At 42.5% G+C, this 13,956-nt stretch overlaps 2 protein-coding genes across 3 annotated transcripts; one reads left to right on the plus strand and one right to left on the minus strand.

Moving 5' to 3' along the window:
- Nucleotides 1-128: 128 nt before the first annotated feature.
- On the plus strand, nucleotides 129-7,208 carry pola2 (polymerase (DNA directed), alpha 2). Of its 2 annotated transcripts, none has more exons than XM_033623844.2 (18): nucleotides 129-452; nucleotides 1,242-1,366; nucleotides 1,531-1,619; nucleotides 1,728-1,785; nucleotides 1,905-2,014; nucleotides 2,495-2,688; nucleotides 2,904-2,992; nucleotides 3,309-3,461; nucleotides 3,808-3,870; nucleotides 3,997-4,048; nucleotides 4,658-4,776; nucleotides 4,975-5,013; nucleotides 5,239-5,309; nucleotides 5,431-5,539; nucleotides 5,840-5,946; nucleotides 6,200-6,256; nucleotides 6,348-6,474; nucleotides 6,807-7,208. In XM_033623844.2, exons 1-18 carry the CDS (start codon nucleotides 368-370, stop codon nucleotides 6,957-6,959), a joined length of 1,800 nt encoding a protein of 599 aa, XP_033479735.1. In that variant the 5' UTR covers nucleotides 129-367; the 3' UTR covers nucleotides 6,960-7,208. The 2 variants fall into 2 exon arrangements, with proteins under 2 accessions (XP_033479735.1, XP_033479651.1); XM_033623760.2 differs by having other exon boundaries at nucleotides 130-452; nucleotides 5,236-5,309.
- A 200-nt stretch (nucleotides 7,209-7,408) lies between these two features.
- On the minus strand, nucleotides 7,409-12,173 carry LOC117255048 (uncharacterized). The gene is made up of 8 exons (XM_033623637.2): nucleotides 12,026-12,173; nucleotides 11,840-11,923; nucleotides 11,601-11,688; nucleotides 10,992-11,525; nucleotides 10,731-10,872; nucleotides 7,834-8,859; nucleotides 7,727-7,761; nucleotides 7,409-7,634 (listed from the first exon to the last, which is right to left on the minus strand). Exons 1-8 carry the CDS (start codon nucleotides 12,170-12,172, stop codon nucleotides 7,537-7,539), a joined length of 2,154 nt encoding a protein of 717 aa, XP_033479528.2. The 5' UTR covers nucleotide 12,173; the 3' UTR covers nucleotides 7,409-7,536.
- Nucleotides 12,174-13,956: the final 1,783 nt, after the last annotated feature.

Below are 13,956 nucleotides of genomic sequence, written 5' to 3' on the forward strand. Positions count from 1 at the left end.
ACACTAAATAAACATTCTTATGGTGAACACAAGATGGCGGTAGAGGCTTTTATTTTTTGTAGCGCTGCTCACTTCCGCTCCCTATTGTTTTGAGATGTGACGTATGTCCGGCCGCCAACACCGGCAGCACTTTTTCGCGGTAAAATCGTAAACTGAAATGTGCATCTGATGTCGACTGGATCTACTCTGCAAGCTAACGTGTAGCTAACAGCTGTAGCTAGCATTTAGCACCCGCTTTGTGGAGAGGATTAGCTTGTCGTTGTTGCTATGAAGTGAAAGCAAAGCTAACGTTAGCATCGAGACCTACTGAAGTTTTATCATCTACAGTTTTGCATTGATTAACAACGAAGGTAGACAACTCAAAACAATGACTCAAGTAAACGGAGAAAGCCTAAAAGCAGAGCTGGAAGTGTTCGACATACCCTGCCAAGATGACGCCATCCTCGATAAGAGTAAGTAGCTAACACCCGCTAATGTCTGCAAATTAAGCCAAGAGCAACAACAACCACCCAAATGGTGGTATATAACGAGACACTACTGTACTGGTACATGCTGTGTATAGTGTCTGATTTTTAACGCTTTTGATGAGGTTTCATGTTATTAAGTAGGCATTTATGTTCTTTTGTCTTGCTCATTTGCCTAACACCGATCTTGACAGTGACTGCAGGTGGACACATCTGTCACATTTATATAACACTGATGTTCATTAGTGTGCGTTGTTTGCGATAAATTAAATAAGTAAAAGGATTAAATTTATTTGATTCAAACTATTTTATGTGCATCATAAGCATCTGTAATCATCATTCATATGTTTGATTTAAATGTATTTATATCAGAGTGATAGTGCCCCCACTGCTGATATACAGTATTATTTTAAGTTGTTGTAACTGTACAGTATTTATTGTCAACATATTACAAAGTGACAACTCCTGCTTAACAGAGAATACCTTAGAGCTCTGTACACTGTCAGCCCTTTAATGACATGTAGCAGACAACAGATTAAAGACTAAAGAAAAGGGATAGCCAACACACTAATGGTGCAAACTATAAATTAGCACACAACTAGCATAAACCATCATGTTCTGAGCAGACAAACCATAGACAATAACAAAAAGATGACATTTGCATTATGAAACAGAAAAGAGCAAACCAGAGAGCAACTACAAACTACTCAGTCCAATCACTACATCCCATTTTTAAAAGCTCTTCTTCCTTTCCTTTATATCTCCTCTGTCCCTCAGTGGTGGAGCAGTGTATTTGTAACAGGATCCAGGCGGATGAGATGGTGCTGGAGTGGGTGGCCTACAGCACCACAAAAAATGGACTAAAACTCTCTATGGATACCCTGGAACAATTTGAACACGAGGTAGCAAGATCCTATACTGATTTTTTGTCACATGTCATATATGGATTGTGTTACTGATATTGCTGCTGCGAACTTGGGTCTTTCTTTCATCTTAGTTGAAAGTTGTCCTCACTGTCACACACGGCACCAATTTTGTATTCACAGCGAGTTCATTGTCTTTGCAGGTGTTAAATAAGAAGAATAAATCCAAACAAAGCTTCAGGAAAGAAGAGACTCATAACAGAACCAGAGATATCCACACATTACAGGACCTGTATCCTTGACAGTGAAGTCTTCATGCTCGTCTATCTGGATTTATCTGTTGTCTTTAATGAGTGTGGGTAATGCTATTGTGTCACAGTCCTTGACATTATTTGTTCAGAATGAAAGTAGAGGAAGAGGAGGAGAATCTACTGGACGCTTACTCTACTCCTGCTAAGGTAAGCCAACACTAGTAACTTCATGTAGTGTTTATGTAGAGGTATATGCCTTTGAAGCTAAATAAACTATGTGTGACTCACTTGTGTGCTCAACCCTGAATGTGTGTGTGCGCGCATAGGGCTCTCAGAAGCGAGCACTGACCACTCCTGAACACCCTCATTCAAAAAGAACTGCAGCTCTGCTGGCCAGCCCGGGCCTGCTGCTGTCACCTGCCAGCTTCTCTCCCAGGTACTCAACAACACAGACAAACACTCAGTTGAATCCACACAAGGTCATAGTGCTCCTGCACTTGGTGTTTGGCTAGTGTTAACAAGCAATATACAGGATTGTTTAATCTCAGTTTATCTTAAAATCACAAAGTTTGTGTGAGGATGTATTGTGTTTCGAAGTGTAATTTTTTTGATTAGTTGAGTTACAAAGTTACAAATACTCAACTTAACCAAGCATATGTTGCATAGTCGTGGTAGGAACCAAAAAATGCTGGATGAAGTCTATACTTCTTTAAAGAAAATTTTAACATAACTTTTGGGGCATTTTCACCTTTATTTTATGACCTGCAGCAAAGGTCCCGAGGCTGGAATTAAACTTGGGATGACCCAATGTCCTGTAAACACTTTGCTACCAAGGCACTTGAACTTTTTACCAATAGACTGAATCAGTCTAGACATTAGCTGTACTTTGACACTTATTCCCTTCTCTCTTTGGAAGTGCAACGCCATCCCAGAAGTACAGCCAGCGAGGAGGAAAAGGGGAGGTGGTGGTTACATTCGGAGCCGTGCAGGGCACCCGCTGGGCAGGCAGGAAGGGCGCAGGCGTCCAGCTGGAGCTGCTGGAAGGGCCTGAAGACTCTCTCCAGTGCAGCTACAAGTACATGTTTCAGAGGCTGCGCGATGTTCGAAATGGTGAGAGACAAAAACGTAAAAGAGCCGTGAATTCATAAAACTACTTTGGAAAGAAGATTCCTTTAGTTTTAAATCTCCACATGGCATAACTCTGACATTCATACATTTCTCTTGAATTTTAAATGAAACTGTGCACACCCCTCACAGATAAACAGAAACAGTTTATATGACTACATATTGTTTGAAGTTGAACAGTGTGCGTCTGTTTTCCCCAGTGTTAACAGAGAAGATAGAGGAGCTTGGCGACAGCCTGAAGTCTCACTTCAACATCGAAGAGTTCTCCCCCGTCTCTCTGCCTGCTCAGGTACAGAAGTGTGTTACTGCTGCCAAAAACCTGTAAAATCATAGAAATCTAAAAATGTGATTTGCAAATGTTCTGGTAACTTTATGGATATCTTAATCTGAGTTCAGACCAAAGATTGGCATGATGAGTTGCAATTTGCAATATATGCAATATTATACATGTTTGTCTTGATTATCAATATAACTTTACCATGTGCCCCACATTTTTTTATGAGCTGATTTAAACCAGATACAATTTATAGCTATTGAATATATGTGTATAATTAAGTGTTGTCTGACTGCTCAGTTTGGTGTGTTTTACATCTCTCCACCTTTAGGACAGTATAACAGTGCTGGGTCAGGTTTGCTGCGACAGTAATGGCAAACTGAATGCACAGTCGGTTCTGCTGGAGGCAGGACCGGAGCAGGGCGGTCAGCAAGTACCTGTTGACCTATCAGAGCTTAAAGACTACTCCCTGTTTCCTGGTCAGGTAAGCCAAAGGACACTTCTCATCTTGGCAGATTAAGCTACAGATGGATCTTACACCCAACTGTGCAGCTTTCTGCCACTGTCTGCCTTGTATTCTGCCACTGTAATCTACAGTAGAGTGCATACTGATCGCAGGGTTAATGCATGCACAGAGCGGTGGTCACTCCTTTTCCTGTGCACTGAGTTGTGTGTAGCAGGATACATGACCACCAAGAGTGACAGAGCATGCCAAGGACCTGGGTAGCAGACTCACCCAGTGTCTGACCGAGAACTCTGACAACCAGTCGCCACATAAGAATAAAAAACTGTCTACCTGCAGTGTATGAAACTCTGTTGTCTTCTCTCAGGTGGTGGTGATGGAGGGGATGAACACAACCGGAAGAAAAATGATGGCGTCGAAACTCTATGAGGTCAGTTATACCTTTACAAAGCAACATTAACTTGAAATATTGTCCACAAATTTAGCAGTTCTGATTACTTTAACTTTTAGAACTGGGGCCTGTTTGTATCTTCTGTTAAAAGTCTTCTGTTTTTAGGGAGTTCCTCTTCCTTTCTACACTTCGGAGGTGAAAATGGAAACGGATGAAGGTAAGTGATGTTTGTTGATAAAATCTGTAACATTTTCTGTAAATCTAATGATTAGATTAATAAATATACATCCTTTAAGGAAAAATCTGCCATCTTTTATGTGGACAGCCAACCAGTGTTGGTGGTAGTCTGTTGAAACGATAAATTCCTCACTGTGTGCTATGGGACAATGTCATGCCAAATTTTGAGTGCACAGGATGTTGTGGCTGACCTGAATATTCAGTCATATTTATTCAAGCTAGAATAGACAGCTGAAGAAATGCAGCAGAGACCAACTGAGGCTGCAGCTGTTGCTGCATTTGCCACACAAGAGGATATGGCTGGTGGAGACCCTCCAGAACATGCAATGCATCCTGGTACATGTAGGCATGACACAGATATTCGAGAGAACTTAGTTTTTCCTGTCAATATAGCACACACAGGAATTTATTGCTTCAATAGTCTACATTTACCATCAACACTAACTGAACATCCACATAGAAGGTGGCAAACTTGTCCTTTTCAGCTTTCAACCTCAATATCAAGAGTGATTGCAGTCTGCTAGTGTTAAAGTTAGTTTCTCTCTGTCATGTAAACTGCATCCACACTCATTATATAATGTGATTGCAGAGCCAATAAATGTACTGGTGGCATGTGGGCCGTACACTCCCTCTGACAGCCTGAACTTTGACCCTCTGCTGGACCTAATCAGTGTCATTGTCAGAGATCGTCCTGATGTCTGCCTGCTGGTATAGTCACTTTCTTTTATTTATTTATTTATCTGTGCTGTATCACAAACAGCAGTTATTCCACATACAGGTGGATAAACACATCTTAGAAAATGCTCGTATCTGTTCCTCTTCACAGTTTAGTAGCTCACACAAACACAGTTGTCACATGACTGCGTGTTATGTGTAGGTTTTCTAATTCTCCCCTCTCTTCTTCAGCTGGGCCCGTTTGTGGATTCCAAACATGAACAAATTGAGGTACGTTTGACAGTGGACAGTTTGTGTGTTTATCCTAAAATACCCACTGTCCCTAGATCTAATGTTTTGCATTGTAAAACAGTCTAATTTGAATTTATGACATCAATACATGGCAATGTGAATTTCCCTTTGTTCACTACCATCATTTCCTGTGTCCAGCTCCTCTACTCATGTTGGTTGATGTATGTGACTATAACAATCTCTGCCTGTTGTTTGAAATAGAAGGCCCAGGTGACCGAGACGTTTGAGGCCATTTTCTCAAGATGCATCGAGAGCATTGTGGATGGCACCAGAAGGTTTGTCTCATATTTCCCTGAACTGTTACTGCTATTAAATCTTCAAGACTGGCATTTTTGTCATGGCACCTTGTAAGCAGAAGCCTTTACCATAATGAAGCCTAATGTTTTCTTCATCCAGTGTTGGCTGCCGCCTGGTGTTTGTGCCCTCTCAGAGAGACATCCACCATCATTTCATCTACCCACAGCCTCCCTTCATGCTGCCAAACCTCAGCAAGGACCAGGCCCAGGTCAGACACACGAAGACCTGACTATAAAATTGTACATGTTCATTATATAAATGTTTATTGCTTGCTGGTGAGCACATGCAACAGGCTTGTGAGCAATTATGGCAAACCTCATTTTAATAGGAGAATTTTAAAGTTCAGATTTAGGGAGTTGTTAGTTTTAAAGTAGGTCAAGTAGCAACCCCCTTTTTCAGGCGTCTAATGAACAAGATTAAAGCAGAGGAACTCAGAGAACTTGCCCAATGATGGCAAAATCAATGTCAACTTATTGTCTTACATTGCGTTTCTCTTCATACTCTGCAGCGTGTCACCCTCGTCCCTGACCCCTGCACCCTGCTGATTGACGGTGTGACCTTTGGTGTGACGTCCACTGACATCTTGTTCCACATGGGCGCAGAGGAGATCAGCTAGTGAGGAAGATTTCTAATTTTCACATCTTCATCCAGCAATTGCGTTCAGTTAGAAATGACAGGAAAACATGTTGAACTGAAAACTTTTACATAGTTTTGTGACATTGCTCACATGACCGTCCTCTCAGCCACACTTGAATTTCTATGGGAGTTAATTTAAAGTTCAGAAGCAGTGATTGCATTATTGTTATTATATATTTCAATGAATGGCATCACTGTACAGTGTTGAAATTAAAAATGTATTGTGTTGCAGCGGCACTGGATCAGACAGATTTTCCCGCATACTGAAACACATGCTGACCCAGAGGAGGTAGGAGTCCTGATAGAGCTCTGTTGTTATCTCTATTTTGAAGATGCCCTTCTATTAACAGAGTGCCATGTTTTGTTTTTTTTACCTCCAGTTACTACCCTCTATATCCGCCTGTGGAGGAGGTGAACATGGATTATGAGAAGTTCCAGAGCTTCGGTCAGATGCCGCTGACCCCCGACGTCCTCGTTGTTCCCTCTGAGCTGCGCTACTTTGTTAAGGTACAAGATCTCCTGTTTCTGTTCACACCCTCTATACATTTAGTCTTAGTAGCTGATTACAGGCTCAACAATCATTTAATGTGTTGTTAATATGAAAAGAAGTGCAGCATTGAGTTCAGTTAATGGATGTATAAAGAGAATATTGTAGATATTGTAGCAATTGTTTAACTTCTGTGTATAAAATTACTGTGCCAATGGAGTAAGCGCACTAGAGACTTTCATGGGTCAAGCTTTACTTTCATTTGTCTGGAAAAAAAACACTTAAAATGGGCATGGTCATTTTGCATTATTTTATACATTATGTATTTTAAAACCTCTCTCCCTGTCATCAGGACGTGGTTGGCTGTGTATGCGTCAATCCTGGACGGCTGACCAAAGGCCAGGTGGGTGGGACCTACGGCAGGATGCTCATTCAGCGCAGCACTGCATCAGAGGACGGACAGAGAGTGAGCCCCTGTTTGGCTGCTCAGGTGGTGAAAATCTGAGAGGAAATTAAGACTTTGAATGCTCATCACCAGAAATGAGCCAGATGAACAGGAACAGTGTGCTGTGCTCTCCAGGCACGCTGATGTAAAATATGTTAAAATAAAAATAAAAACACAAACACAACAATTCACTGTAATGTTTCAACCGTCGTGCCCTTTGGTTTATTTTTATATGACAAACATGTCTGTGGTGGAATATAAAACAGAGCAGCAATAACAAATCTCTTCAATAAACCGTCACTCTTTGTACTCGCAGCTCCCAGAGTGCAGTTTGTCACAGGATTGTATTTGTGTCTGTGCTTCTGATTAAAGGTAAAAGAAAGCTGCTTTGTAGTTTAACTTGTAGTCCAAATAAATAAAAGAAACAACTGTTTGATATGTATATAATGTAGTTTAATGTAGTGGAGTTATTCTAGGCAAGAGTTTTTTTTTTTTATTTTTTGTTTTTTTTTGGACAGATATCTCTAATCAAATAAAACGATCAAATCTAGCATTGACTTAACATAAGTAGTTTTTTATACTCTAAATTCTGAGGTAGTGTTTTGTCCTTTGGGTTTCAGCAGTTAAGACAACACATTTAGCCATAGAAGTCGTCAAACTCATCAGAGTCACTTTGGTGGTCAGACTTCGATTTGTCCGGCTTCACTTGAAAAGCCAAAACGTTGTCACAGACGGCTGGAAAACAAATTAAACAGAGAGCAGCTTCAAGAACTTCTTTTTGTTTGTATCTATCCATCCTTTAACAGTAAAGACTGACGATACTGTACCTTTGGATTCCTCGTTGGCTTTCAGGTCCTTTTCTCTGAAAATGTGAAAAAAAAAAAGATTTATATTTATATATTTATTTATTTATATAAGTCTTTAATTATCTTACTTGTTCTGTGGTAAGATGATACTGTCGTCTGAATCTTCTTCGTCCTCTGGTTCTGCTCCATCTCTCTGCTCCTCTTTCTCCTCCCCCGCTCCTTCCTCTCCTTCATCTGATTCTCCTTCCTCCATCTTGTCCTCATCTCCTTCACTCTCATCCTCATCCACCTCTTCATCCTGAGAAGATGCTGAACCCTTCTTTCCGTTCTCACTGTCTTCATTCTTCAACCTGTCTGACTGTTCTTCTTCACCATCATCTTTCTCCGACGACGACGACTCCTCATCCTCATCCTCTGCTCTGGCCTCCTCGTCTACCTCTGATGTACTCTTTCCTTCAGAAGCTTCGTCATCATCCTCCACTCCTCCTCTCTCCTCTTGCTCTTCATCCGTGTGACTGTTCTCTTTTTCTTCAGCGTCACCATCATCACATCCATCCCCCAGATCCTTCTCATGCTCCTCGTCTTCTTCCTCTGTTGTATTCTTTCCCTCAGAAGCCTCATCATCATCCTCCACTCCTCTCTCCTCTTGCTTTTCATCTGTCTGACTGTTCTCTTTTTCTTCACCGTCATCATCTTTTCCATCTTCCAGATCTTCCTCATGCCCCTCTTCTTCCTGGTCCTTTTCCCCCACACTGCCTTGCTCAGAGCTGCTGCTCTCCTGCTTTTCCATTTCTTCTCCATGTTCAATCTTTATACTAACACTTCCTGAGTCCTCCTCCCTCTGGGATCCAGACTTCTCTCCACAGCTCTCTGATTTGTCATCAGGACTTTGATCCCCCACTTTTTTACTCTTGGATTCCTCCACTGGACTCCCCAGCTCCTCACTAGTTGATGGACTACTTGAGTCATCTCCCTTGCTCTTGGTCCTTTCCTTCGTCACCTTCTCAGCACTCGGTGATCCCACAGCAAGCCCCCCACTTCTCCTCGTCCTCCTGCTAGAGCTGGTTCTACTTTTCACTGATGAGCTGTCACTTTCTGAGCTTTGGGCCACTGTGACCGCGGCAACCATGATGGCACAGGAAGTCCCAGATGACCTGAAATGAGGAATTGATGAAAAATAAAATGGTACAGAACAAGATAGGGTAGTGTATAAGATGGGTTATATGGACCTTCAGGGTCCCCCAAAGAGTTAAAGGATTAAAAAAATCACTTTCCTCTATTTTCTTTTTCTTTAAATTATGAAATACTGCTTAATTTTACTTTAACGTAAGAACTATTCAAAGGAAAGTTGAGGTGTGCTGTGCTCATATTCTATGCTTTCCTTTGTGTGTATTATAATTTATAACTAATATACATTTTTGGAGGAAGGACTTATTTTTTGGATGACCACTTGAAGCACCTGTATTTCTATTTAAGTATTAACGAGACAGTTCACCCCAAAGTCATATATTTTCCCTCTCACCTGTAATTCTATTTATCAAAAAATTGTTTTGATGTGAACTGCTGAGAGTTGGAGATTCAATAAAAGAAAATAGTTCCTACATGAAACTGCTTACAACAAGGTCTGTGGATTATCTTGAGTAATAAGGTCATGATTTCTGGAAAGAGACATTGCTGTTTTTCAATTTTTTTTTTTTTTTTGGTGCTTTGAGCACCACAAGCTGAGTGCCATCTAGTTCCATTATATTAGAGAGAAGGCAGACATGTCTACGGCAGATATCTCCAACACTCAGCAACTCACAGCAAAACAATCTAATCTAATAAATAGAACTAAAGAAGAAGATATACTTTATTAATCCCTGAGGGGGAAACTCATTTTTTTTTATTCTTGTCATATACACACAGGCCTGAAATACACACACACAAACAGGACCTATACATGCATTAAATGGAGAGATGTCAGAATGAGGGAGCGCTGCCTTGGACAGGTGCCCCAAGCAGTTGGGGGTTCAGTGCTTTGCTCAAGGGCACCATGGCAGTGCCCAGGAGGTGAACTGGCACCTCTCCAGCTACCAGTCCACGCCCCATATTTGGTCCATAGAGGGACTAAAGTGACCCTTCAGTTCTGAAGCCAAGTTCCAATGGACTGAACCACTGCCACCCCAAAGGTAAGGTAAAGGTTCCTCTAAAGGTTTTTGATTTGGGGTGAACTGTCCCTTTAAAGTTTTGTAATTATGGTTAAATTAACTTGTTTCAAAATCACTTTGGAGGTAGTTGCTGTGCAACATTGTCTGACTTCGTGTACGGTTACCAGCTGGTCTTCAGTGTATTGTAATCAGGGCGTAGCACCAAATTCTGGGCCTAAACAGTCTCTGTGGGCCCCTCACCCTTCGTCTTTTGATCCGTGTCTCTCACAAACACCTTTTGAAATCTATTTTACAAAGTCTGTTTGCTGTCTTTCCCTCTTTTCTTGATTTTACTTCCTTTGGGAAAGATATGAGCAGCATAAGCAGTCACTCACTCACCTATAGCTGAGTTAAAGGATGAACCCTAGTGCAGGGTGGACTAAACCATTTTACACCTTTAACGGGTGAGAGGGGCCTTGGAGAGCTTTCACTATTTTTTTTTATAGACAGTTCAGGCTTGAAGCTTATTTATTCAGCCAATTTTAATTATTTTTTGGCACTAATTACTTAGAAATAACAAAAAAACGAAACCAAACTTTTAATTCCAGGGTTTTGGATCAAAAGGTCCCACTTTCCCTCACCATGTCGTCCCAGATTATGATTAAATCAAGCTGCTAACAACTCAAATGTTCGACTTGTGACAATCCAGAAGAGTTAGGAGCCACCAACACAGCTTTACATCTTACAAAGACAGAAGGTATGTAGGTAAGTAAATTGGGTGGAGCGGACAAGCAGGTTGGGTGAGGACCTTATTGAATAGTGAAAGGCTGGTGCGGCATGTAAAGATTAGGCAAATTGTTTGTAACAAATACCAGATGGATCTGTTGAATATCACTTACTCCTGAGAGTTGCACCTTTCTAAGTCTGAGGAGGAGCACTGTGATCCTCCTCTCTTCTCCCCTTTCTTCCTCTTCTCTCTGCTCGCCTGACTGGACTCCCTGCTGCTCTCACTGCTCTCTGCATGGCCACCTGACAGACGAACTAGACACCATACATACATACAACAAAAATTATAACCCATATCAGAGGTGAAGACATATCTACTGAGGAAAAATAAACTTAACACACACTGAAGTTCAACTTGTATTTTCGTTCCCCACCTGGTTTGATGTCCAGCTCCTGGGACAGATGACTGATCCTGCTGCTGCCACTTCTCTCCCTCTTTGAGCTCGGTGCCCTGCTTGCGCCTGCCTCCTCTCCCACCACCTGCGCCACCCTCATCTCAGGAGGGGGCTCCTCCGTGTAGAGCTGACCCCACAGAGCCTCGGAGCCTGAAGGAATCCCAGCTGCACCACCACCAGCAGCAGCTGCACCAACAGTCCAGGACCAAGGGTGGTCGGGCTGTTGGGAAGCCCAGCCTGGTGGATCCTGCCTGGGTCTGGGGTGATGATGAGTGGGTGTGGAGGTGAGAGGGTAGGGCTGGAATGGGTGAGGTGGTAGGAGAAAAGATGGGACATGAAAGGTGCTCTGAGGTTGATAGGGCGCTCTGATGGGAAACCTAGGTGTCTGGGATTGAGGGTGAATCTGCCAGTGAGGCTGCATGTAGGGGAGGTGAGGAGTGCTGTAGTCTGAGTGGCTGTTTTGGCTGTAGTGCTGCAGAGGCGCAGACATTTTTTGTGGCATTGTGGAAGCACCTGCAACCAAAGATGCGTATTAGATAGTCTGGAACGTCTAGAACCCACCATTACAACTGAAGGAGGAGGACAAACCTTGTGAAGGTAAAGGTCGATCTGCAGAGGACTCGGTCACTCGTTGCTCTGTGCTCTGTAGACATGACTGCAGATAATCCTCCATCCTCTGTCAAAGAAACATTTGCACATCATCTAATTTGCAACTGTTGTTAGGGTTGAATTTATATAAATATCTTTTCAGTGTCAATTTTTAAACTTTGATAGCTCTACTAAAAGGACATAACCTGCTCTATGTGTTGGCCACAAACCGCTCTTACCTTCTTCTGAGCAGCCTGTGTTTTCTCCTTGAGTTGCTGCTTCCAGCGGGGGGAGCTCTCCTCCATGTACCTCTCATATTCCATCTGCAGGGAGCCAAAGGTCAAGAAGAAGGTTCAGCACCAGAGCTTCACAGAGGCAGAGGTAAAATACAGAAGTGAGTGTTAGTTGTGTTTATGTCTGTGCACCCGAATAGTTTTCATGGCCGCAGTGAGGGTTATCATCTCTCTCAGAGTGTCCTGTGCCTCCTCAAACTGCTGCAGCAGCTGTCTGTTGTGTTGTTTGGCTGTCAGCTCTCGCTCCTTTAGCTCCTGCCAGCGCTGCTGCAGATGCATCGCCCTGCTGCAGGAAACAGAGTCAGATTTGAAATATATACACCAACATACACAGTGAGGGACAGTGTCTTTTGTCTGTGCACTTACAGCTGTTGATGACTGCGAGGAGTTGAAAGGTCAGCTTGCAACATCGCTGGCCTGTTGATGCTGTGACAGTAAGAGACATTAGAGTGCATTATTATACGGCATCATAGTAACCTGTGTATCGCTCTCCTGCTTGCTGATCCACATCTGCTGGAAGGTGGACAAAGAGGCCAGGATGGAGCCTCCGATCCCGACAGAGTATTTACACTCTTGGGGCAACAATTGTTACCTTTATGGCAGATGGGGCCAGGGGGGTGATCTTCTGCATCCTGTCAGTGATGCCGGGGTACATGGATCTACATAGACTACTGTAAACTAGACTATTTAAAAAAATCTATAAATGTTGGACTACACTATGGGCTCCCTCTGTATTACCTTACTGTACAAATATCTGTAGCAGTTCAACAGTATTGTGGTCATTTTTGTTTGGAAAGATATTAACTAAATGCATTTTGAAGAAAGAAAAAAAGCCAAACCCCCATGACTTCCTCTCCCTGACCTCACAGCAGCACTCAAAGGTCTTACCTCTTTTTTATCCGGTGCTCTCTTTGTCTTGTCAAAGTGTTCCTCTCTGTGCCGGTCAGATGTCCAAGAGACGACAAATTCTCCATCGGGGCAGCCATGACTGCAGGCGTTCACTGACTGCAGAGATTATCAGGGATTAAGGTCTGAGCTTTGGGGGAGGGACAAAAGACATGCTGCGAGGTCACACATGGGCTCGATGATGGGGTTAATAACTAGTGAGAGTTGTTTTATACCACATAGGTAACCAAATGAAACATCCACTTACATATGGGTCTGAGTGCCTTTAATATGCTACTTTTATGCAATATATTGAAAACGAAGTTCTATTCAATTTCTGATATTCAGAGATGTGTAGCAGCAAACTGTCACCTCAGGATAAAACACACAAAACATAGATATGCACTTTACACACACATCTGAGCGCTCTATTAAGGCCTCTATGCTATTAAGCGTGAACACATTTTTATAATGAAACATGTATCCTGTTTTAATCATATGCATCCATCTTAGCAAGCTACTCTTCAACTACACATACTGATGAATCATATTTTCATGTAAGTGTTGGTAATAATTAGGTGTGGGCAGTGTTGTGGGAGATGGACAGTTGAAGGGGATATGAAGGACCTGAAGTGGACACCTCTGCCAGTTAGAAAATTGTATTCACCTTCACATGAGAAATTAGTTTAGACAGACAACTCACATATTAAAAAAATTATTTAATTATTCTTGCCACCAAAACCGGGGACAGAAACATGCCAGAAATTATGTGTTATGTTATGTTTTCAGGGGATATGTTTGAACCATTTCTTTAGGCACAAAGTGTAAAAAATATAAATCTTTAAAATACACCAACTTGGTGCTCCTGGACACATCTTCAGTGATGTAACCCGGGGTCACTGGGTTTTTCGGGTCTTTCAACAATCAGACACCCTCTCCCATACGACCCAGCCGGGTTTGATCAAGCCCCGACTTGTGTCCAGGTAGCTCTACCCCACTCATGGCTCTCCTCTCCTGATCCACAGCCACCTCGATGCCACCTCTGCTGCCTCAGTGGCCAACTTGATGGCTCCTACTGGCTCCTGTGATGCCCAGCATCTTGTAGACCCTAGAGGGACTGGCCTATGAACCCTCTGCATCCCACCTCGATGGACTCACACCTTGCTCGCCACCCATTG

Source organism: Epinephelus lanceolatus, chromosome 7 (assembly GCF_041903045.1).
Source record: "Epinephelus lanceolatus isolate andai-2023 chromosome 7, ASM4190304v1, whole genome shotgun sequence".
Taxonomy (NCBI): Eukaryota; Metazoa; Chordata; class Actinopteri; order Perciformes; family Serranidae; genus Epinephelus; species Epinephelus lanceolatus.

What these genes read in the sequence shown, in the direction of transcription:
- LOC117255048 (XM_033623637.2), bottom strand. Translation starts at nt 12,172, where the DNA reads ATGCATCTGCAGCAGCGCTGGCAGGAGCTAAAGGAGCGAGAGCTGACA. An exon ending in CACAGGCTGCTCAGAAGAAG is followed by an intron (nt 11,689 to 11,839) that starts GTAAGAGCGGTT and finishes TTTCTTTGACAG; the next exon opens with AGGATGGAGGATTATCTGCA. An exon ending in TCGACCTTTACCTTCACAAG is followed by an intron (nt 11,526 to 11,600) that starts GTTTGTCCTCCT and finishes CTTTGGTTGCAG; the next exon opens with GTGCTTCCACAATGCCACAA.
- pola2 (XM_033623760.2), top strand. Translation starts at nt 368, where the DNA reads ATGACTCAAGTAAACGGAGAAAGCCTAAAAGCAGAGCTGGAAGTGTTC. An exon ending in ATTGTGGATGGCACCAGAAG is followed by an intron (nt 5,310 to 5,430) that starts GTTTGTCTCATA and finishes TTCTTCATCCAG; the next exon opens with TGTTGGCTGCCGCCTGGTGT. An exon ending in TCAGCAAGGACCAGGCCCAG is followed by an intron (nt 5,540 to 5,839) that starts GTCAGACACACG and finishes CATACTCTGCAG; the next exon opens with CGTGTCACCCTCGTCCCTGA.